The sequence below is a fragment of the Manacus candei genome, unplaced genomic scaffold (genome assembly GCF_025592945.1).
Source record: "Manacus candei isolate 608988 ecotype Guabito, Panama unplaced genomic scaffold, ASM2559294v1 h1tg000008l, whole genome shotgun sequence".
NCBI classification, from domain to species: Eukaryota; Metazoa; Chordata; class Aves; order Passeriformes; family Pipridae; genus Manacus; species Manacus candei.
Genome location: NW_026138056.1, coordinates 29,876,653 through 29,884,760, shown reverse-complemented (window position 1 = coordinate 29,884,760; position 8,108 = coordinate 29,876,653). Strand labels below are relative to the sequence as shown.

The 8,108-nt window shown below is 39.9% G+C and overlaps 1 protein-coding gene across 1 annotated transcript; it reads left to right on the top strand.

The window, feature by feature from the left end:
• LOC127462234 (myelin P2 protein-like) lies at positions 1–4,402 on the top strand. Its single transcript, XM_051770688.1, has 4 exons — positions 1–153; positions 1,660–1,832; positions 2,102–2,203; positions 4,135–4,402. The coding sequence occupies exons 1-4, from the start codon at positions 81–83 to the stop codon at positions 4,183–4,185; spliced, it is 399 nt and encodes a 132-aa protein (XP_051626648.1). The 5' UTR covers positions 1–80; the 3' UTR covers positions 4,186–4,402.
• Positions 4,403–8,108: the final 3,706 nt, after the last annotated feature.

Genomic DNA, 8,108 nt, shown 5'->3' with positions numbered 1-8,108 from the left:
CTTTCTGGCTCCCACCAAGAGCTGTTGTGGCCACGCCACTGCCTCTCTCTGCAGGACCAACACCTCACAAAGGCTGTACGATGTGTAACCGATTTGTGGGAACCTGGAAACTTGTTTCCAGTGAGAATTTTGATGACTATATGAAAGAATTGGGTAAGAAATTTTCTTTCTTTTTTTTTTTTCTCAGTAGGTTTCCTTTGGGAGTGCTTTGCCCATAGATGTGCCTTCTTCCTGGCCACAAAAACACTTTAATTACTTTTCTAGTATAATTTAATTTTTCCTTTAGCATCTAAAATGGAAAAGGTAGGTGATGAATTACTGTAATAAATTGACTTCTATCTAACTGAACTGAACTGATATAATTTGTTTTTCTGTCATGAGATGCAGATTTTTTATGTTCCTCTTGATTGCACTGTTAAACTCACGCTTTGTGATAATTTACAACATATAATGGAGCTGATATCTCATGACACTTCAGTTTCAGACATCTAAATCCTATGAATGAATCTATCTGTTACTGAAGAACGCCAGGAATGCAACAAATTAGGCATTGTTTTTCATTTTAATGCTGCCTTCATTCCTATATAGCAAGTACACAGACAGCTAGCTATTGCATTGCTATTACTATATAAATGATTCACTGAGACACTGATTCCCTTTATTTGAAATGTTAGATTGAATAACAAAAGAATTGCAGTTAATTAGTTAACCAGAGTGAATGTGGGATGAAAGTCTAGCTACAGATATTTTTTCTGAACGTTTCAATGGAATTGTTTAGTATAGAATAATTACTGCAAACAGTGTTACACTTTGAGGATAACTTTATACCCTTTTATACAGAATTTTTTTCTGAACACAGCATAGCACTAACAAAGGCACTAACTACAGCTATCCCCTTTCTGCTTTTATAAAACAGTGATACACTGCCAGTGGCCTTCATTCCTACTTGCCCCAGACTTCACAACATGTAGAGAATGAACTGGACTGGAAAGCACTAGGCTTCTGACAAATGGCTTCTGACATAGGATTTCCCTGAAGCTCTTAGCAGCTCTTCACTCTTATACCTTGACATTTTTTTATATTTCATACTTGTACTTCTCATTGAGGTTTAGATGTAAGGATCCTTAAGGGGTGTTAATAACAACCTAGGAATTGCCCAGTCTTCAGTATGTTTTACTGAATGAGCACCAGCGTATTGACAGTTCAGTATCCAGTTTCTTCCATGCAGCTGTCAACAAAAGCGCAAATTCTTAGGTTTATCAAAAAAAATTTTTAAAAGGATTCTTACAAGATTTTATGAGAAACAGACCAATTGAGAAACAGACCATTCCTCTGAATTTTTCTGTCTATTCTCTCTTTACACAAATTCACACAGATTTGTAAACAACTATGTTTTTTCTTAGTTAAATGTGCCCAGGTGTATAACCACATAAATCTTGACTTCTTGCTGAAGGTGCACTCTATCAGCTGGGGCTGCCTCAGCCTCTGAGCACTGAGGTTCCCATTCCTACTTTCACATCTGAAGAATTAGCGTCTCATCTAAATCAGGCATTAAAGTATTCAAGAAGAAATTGTTTCTTATTCTTCCACTGAAGATTCATGAGAGGATACTGAATTTCTTGCTTTCTAGACTGTAATAGTTTTGTTTCTGATTTCTAGGAGTGGGCTTAGCTACCCGGAAACTAGGCGGCCTGGCAAGGCCTGATGTGATCATCAGTATGAAAGGAGACATAATAACCATCAGAACTGAAAGCACATTTAAAAATACAACAATCTCTTTCAAACTGGGCCAGCAGTTTGATGAAACAACAGCAGATGACCGGAAAGTCAAGGTAAGGGGGCTGTTAATCTCTGACTGGTCTGGACATCTCCTAGAAGAACACCAAGAGGAACTTTTCCTACCCCCTTAGTGCACTATAAGTTTTCCAAACTATTCACAGAAAGCACTGAAAGAAGAAGCAGTATGGTGCTGAATCTAATGTTACTAAGTGTGTCATTAGTCATTACCAAGAGCGTGTATCTTGTCAAATCTGAAGTGAATTGCTACTCTAACCTGCAGAGCTCAGACTACAGTTTGAAACTCTTCTCTTGGCCTTTGCAGAGTGTCATAAACTTGGAGAAAGGTTCATTGGTGCAAGTGCAGAAATGGAATGGCAAAGAGACCACGATAAAGAGAAGACTGGTTGATGGGAAAATGGTAGTGGTAAGTTCATGTTCCCTGTATGCTGATAAAGATCAGAAGGATGCAGCCTTCAGGTTGTTTCTGTCTAAAAAGAGTATCAATTTAGGCTTATCAAGGAAGCAGAAAGAGTGAGCCAAGGTTAGAAAACAAGCTGGAAGGAAATAAATATTGTTCCATACAGCAAGTTATTTTTAAAGTGACTATAGTTGCAGAGTTGACATAAATTGACAGCATTCTTACTGCTCTCAATATTATTATTCTTAAAACTAATGAGGTTTTGAAATAGCAGAAACTTGTGAAATATGAAAAACAGTTTACAAGCTGTCCCTGGATTGGCTCTTCCAGGTACTGCTGTCCCTGGAATGGCTCTTTTCCCTATAATTGGAATACAGCCTGTCCAACCTTAGAAAACTGTTTTTGCACCTTTTCACACATCTATTTCCACTAAAGCCCATCAATTCACACACTTTTGCTTGCTGTTGAACATGAGCATGCCGAGTGAACTAAGCAGGTTCTTGAGGTGTAGTGTGTGAAAGCCATCAGCTCTGTGTTCCTGCAGCAGGGATTGGCAGATCTCGGTAGCCACTCTGAAATACCAACTGCTGTGAGGGAACTGTGTCTTTCCCCGGGGAAGGGTAATGTTGGCTGTTTCTCATCCTGCATTAGATGCTCCTTTCTCTAGCAGCCATGTGGAAGCCATGGATTGGCCAAGCCAGGGTGATAAAACATTTTAGGGACCCTAGGTGTCAGGGTCACTAGTAAAATTAATATTTCATTTTTGAATGAAATAAAGTACTTTGTTCATTAAAGTTTTTAAAGAGTGGAGTCGAACTTATTTTTGAGATCTGCCTGAAGTCAGCAGCGTTACACCTTTACATATTAGCTTGTTCTGTCTATGTTTTTTCATACACTGTCTTACTTAGAATCATATAATGGTTTGAGTTGGAAGGAACTTTAGAGATCATCTAGTTCCAACCCGCTGCCATGAACAAGGACACCTTCCACTAAATCAGGTTGCTCAAACTCCTGTCCAACCTGGCCTTGAACACTTCCAGAGATGGGGCATCCAGAACTTCTCTGAGCAACCTGTTCCAGTGCCTCACCATCCTCCCAAAATGAATTTCTTCCTTATATTCAACCTAATCCTACCCTCTCCCATTTTAGGGCCGTTCCCCCTTGTCCTGTCACTAATGCCCCTACAAAAAGTCCATCTCTACCTCTCTTGTAGCCTCCCTTTAGGTAGGGTGATTTGCTTTTGCATCTCTTCATGGCTGCATTTCTGTGTAAGTTTTTTCTAATCATTAAACCATCTTCATAGAGCAGAGAGGTAGGGTTCCTCTTCTGTCAGTGTCCTGCTGTCTACCCCTTGCCTCATCAGGTTTGTGGAGGAGGCTTCATCATTTGCAGACCAATGAGGTATTTTTTCAACATCCCGTTGCCTTTGTCACAGGCATCCTGTGGCTGTGAGTCACCAGCAGCCACTGAAGGCCATGGGGTGAGAGGGTCAAGAGAAATATTTTGTGACTCAGAAGGGCAAAGTTTTTTAGGCCAGAAGCCTGACCTCTGAAATACCCAGGCTACTTCTGCTTCCACACAAAAGAACCCCCAACTTTGTAAATTTGAAAGCGTTTGTGGGCCATGCTATAATCATCAGGTGGGGCTAATATTTCTGTCAAGCCAGCAATAATACCAAAGAAGATAAATTTGTTTGTGGAAGATGACCCTAATTTTGCAATCTTTTTGTCATTATATGGTGCTTAATGAAGTCTAAAGCTGTTAAAATAGAAGCAACTCCATTTGCAATATAGCTTTGCTGTTTGCTCTGAAAATTCTGTAAATATGTAAAGATGCAAAATGTGGCATCTGGATTTTCACTGACTTCAGATGTTACTGCACCAGACACACCTGGTGTCAGCAAAAGCCTTATATTAATCTCTTCCTTTGTACCTTAGGAATGTACCATGAAAGGAGTTGTCTGCACTAGAGTCTATGAAAGAGTGTGAAGAAGTTCTTTCTCTGCATTGGACTGGGACTGGCTCTTAAAATTCAGCTTAGTTCGGTGACCGAAACCTCATGCACTGTGTTTCTTTATTTTCTTACTTCCTTATTTCCTTGTATTGGGAAAATGTCTACACTATAATTTGATATTTCAGAGCCATAGTGTAACTAATCCAAAATATTGTGGTGATCCAATAAAAGCTTCTCAACACAGAAAATAGAGTGTTTGGCTCCAGATGAGTGATTTAAGTTGTCTTTCTTGAATGGCACTGTCTTTTCTGTTGATCCTTTCTGTGTAAATGGTCAGATGATTTCTGAGTAAAATAATGAAACACAAGTAATCCATAACTGAGAGAGAGCTAACACTGCTTCCTTGATATGTGTAAAAAATATCATCTCATGGTCTCAATATTCCTTTCCTGCAAAAGATTTTATTGCTGAATAGGGAAATTATCTTCACCAGCACAATTTTTGACATTTTGTATGATTTATTGTTTTAGCCTTATGATTTTAGCATATCATTGTTTCATACTCATCCCAAAAAGTTTATACTTCTTTCAGTACCATTTTTTGTATACTGATATTTATTTGGAAGAAAACAGCTACTGGAGGAAAAAAAAATTGGAATATATTCCTTGTTTGTCGGCCAAAAGGGCAAATAAACCTGTGAAATGGTGTGGAGCAGGTGTGAATGGATTCCATTAAGGCTAGAGGGCTTCATTTTGAAAAGTGTTCAGCAAACCAGGCTATTTTCAATACATCACTTAAGTGTATGCTTAATATTAAGCACACACAACTGTTGCATTGGGTAGAGGTTGCTATCAAGCCTGCTGAGTAGCTAAGCTGTTCATTCCTCCCATTGCACTTACTCTGCCTTTATCTAAGGAAAAGACAATAAAAAACAAAGCTAGGCTTCTGGAAATCTATTTAACAAAAAAAGCACTGTAGGAGCTTATTAATTTTTGCCTCCATTAGCCAGTGTTCACCACAACACTCACGTTAACCACGCAGAGTATTTCATTCCCTGTCATTGCCTCCATGCCATCACACAGGGCTGTCCCTGCCTCCTCTGTGAGGTTAAAGCAACTGTGAGAGGTGTGTGTGTTTATTTTGGCTCATTAGGAGCTGCAGATCTGATATGAACCTTTGCCTACTGGGTTTACAGGCAAAAACACAAATTCTCAAAGTCAAGACAGATCCTGAACGTCAGAATCTAAATTGGTTTGGCCAAGCAGAGAGTGAAGAGATGGATATCATATGTGAATGTGAGATATAAAGGTCACCTTTCTTCTCTACCCACTACTGGAAAAGCTAGAGCCTGGGCCCAGCTTTGGATACATTTTTATTTAGGTGCAAACTAACTGCAGGCAGCTGCCAGAAGGCAAATGGATGAATCCTAGAAAAATGAGCTATGAGAGAAGGCTGTGAGATTTCTCGACAGTAGTTTTAAGGAAGAGTTTATCCTGGTCTCTAACATGGAGGGATAAATCCCCCATATTGAGCCTTACCATTAAAACTCACCTCTGTGAATGTTGGAGTTTCAGTGACTCTGAGTCCTCAGTGATTGTAACAAGGAATGGAGGCAGAATGATACTCCTTGTATCATCTTTTGCAAACAGATTTAATAATGTATTTTAAGTGAAGATCATCCACCAGGCTCTCATAACAACATATAGTGTGAACTCTTTTTACATGTAACCCTCCAGATTATCCTCCTAGTCTTTTAACAGAGAATCAAAGACACATTTCTTACAGCTCAGAATCTGCCTGAAACCGACTTGTGAATCTGGATTTTTGCTCTGCACCTCCTTCGTTCCCTCCCCTTGAAGTGCAACAAGGTCCCAGAGAGGCTGCTGGAGCCGCTTGCCCCAGCCTGGCTCTGGGAGGGTGGAACTTGTCCAGAACCTTTTGAGCAGAGCTTGTCTCCCACCCCCGAGTCATAAGCAAAGGAGAAGATATAGTTCTGTAAACAAGATCTGTATTTCCTTTGCTTTTGCTGATGTAACCTGCAAATGCTTCTTTGAGCTTAAATGAAAATTTTCCTCTCCAATAAAATATTAGTTTTCAGCTTTTTAGTTCCTTGAGCAGAGGAAATAAATATTCATTTCAGTACAAACTGTAGTTTTTCCAGATCTGGAAACAGCAACAGAATAAAAGAAAAGGACTGCTCACCTAGCCTTCATTTATTTAGTTACTGTCATTTCCTTTCCTGTGACATAACCCACCTCCCTCTTCTTTTTCTTAAGAAAATTTTAGTTGCATTTATTTTTCCAGAGATTTGGCATTAAAATAACGATAGCTTTGGGTTTTTAAGTTCCTAAATAAATGCAGATACGCTGTTTAGGAGCCTAGTATTTGGCACTTTCACTCTATACAAAGGTCACTTAAAAATGTCATGAGAGCTGGAGACTTTCCAAAACAGGAAAAGTGCAACAGAACTGATAGTGTTGAAGGCAAAAACAATAAGGCAGGTGGTACAAATCAGCACAGAAATGGAGAGCTTTGGGGTACTGCTGTCTGTAAAGCAATATTAGGGATCTCCGGGAGAATTTGGGGGGAATACAAATTTTGCAGTCTCAAGGTCTTTTTTATGTCTTATTGTAAATTATTTTTTCTTCTTTCCCAAACTTTTTACGTGGGTTAGATACTTCTGGAATGAATATCTAGGTTGAGGTACAATGTCTGTGTCTCAAACTGTGCTTTCAAATCGACAAACAAGTCCGTTTGCCATTTCCCTGACCTGAGTATGCACTTAACCTAGAAATATCAGTAACCTGATGCTGATGTATAAACAGCATTATTTAAGGCAATCAACTTGATCTAGCACCCATCCCAAGCAGTGAAATCCCAGCTGATTTCAGAGTACCCCAGTCACACTCCTCTCCCATCAGCCACTCTTTCTGCAAGTGCTGTAAGGCTCTGTCACACCTCATTTCACCTACATCTCCCAAGGCGGTGGGAAATGCCTGCAGGGGTATTCCTCCTTCAGTTGCTGCAGTCCAGACATCATTACCTGCCTCTGCCCTCTCTGACATCTCCCAGGGAAGGAGAAACAAGCTGCCTTGGCAAGAGTCTGTCTCAGCCCCAGTGCTCCCGTGAGGAGCACTGACATCAAATAAAAGCTGCATCTGGACTCCATGTACCAAAGTCATTTCCTTGGACTGGGTAAAGTATGGCAAAACATCTCCTGGTAATGTATAGCTAAACTTGGGATATCATACGCCATACCCTAGTCTTTTCCACGTGGAAAGGAGCTGAAAGTAAAGGCAACACCACTGTCTCTCTTTGAACTTTGAACTTCCCTTGTCCATTTGCCCAGAGTTAATTTAGGGGGCAACGGTATTCCTGTGAAGTGAATTCGCACACATCCAGGTGTCCAGCATACAGATTTGCTGGTTTTTTTACACAGTAACCTGTTGGGACAGTTTGACTAGACAGAAAACACGTGGCTGAGCAGTTCTTGAAATGGCAAAGATTTGGGGCGGGGATTAGGCTGTGTTATTAAAACAATTGTGCTTCATAAAACGTCCTCACCACTTATCACACTTTTTCCAAGAGGCAACTAATTATGCTGATAAACAGTGTGTGGTTTAGAAATTGCTCAACTGTGCCTTTTAAGACATTGCTACCTTCCCTCATTTTCATTTTGGATTAAAGAAGTTCTGTTGTTGTCCGGGATACAAAGGAGTGAAAGGTTAGTGCTGAAGGGGTAATCAGTCAGAAACAAATAGGCTGATGCCATGAAAAAATCGCCTTCAGAAATCCTGGAATTTAGATGTAATCAAGGTCTTTGTTAGTGAGGCAATTAGAGCAAATCCTCACCATTTCAATGCAAAACATTGTGGTTGGCCATCGTGCTGCAGATGGGAAACACGATAAAATGATGTTATTTGGACTAAAGGGCACAACAGCATTGGGAATAATGCAG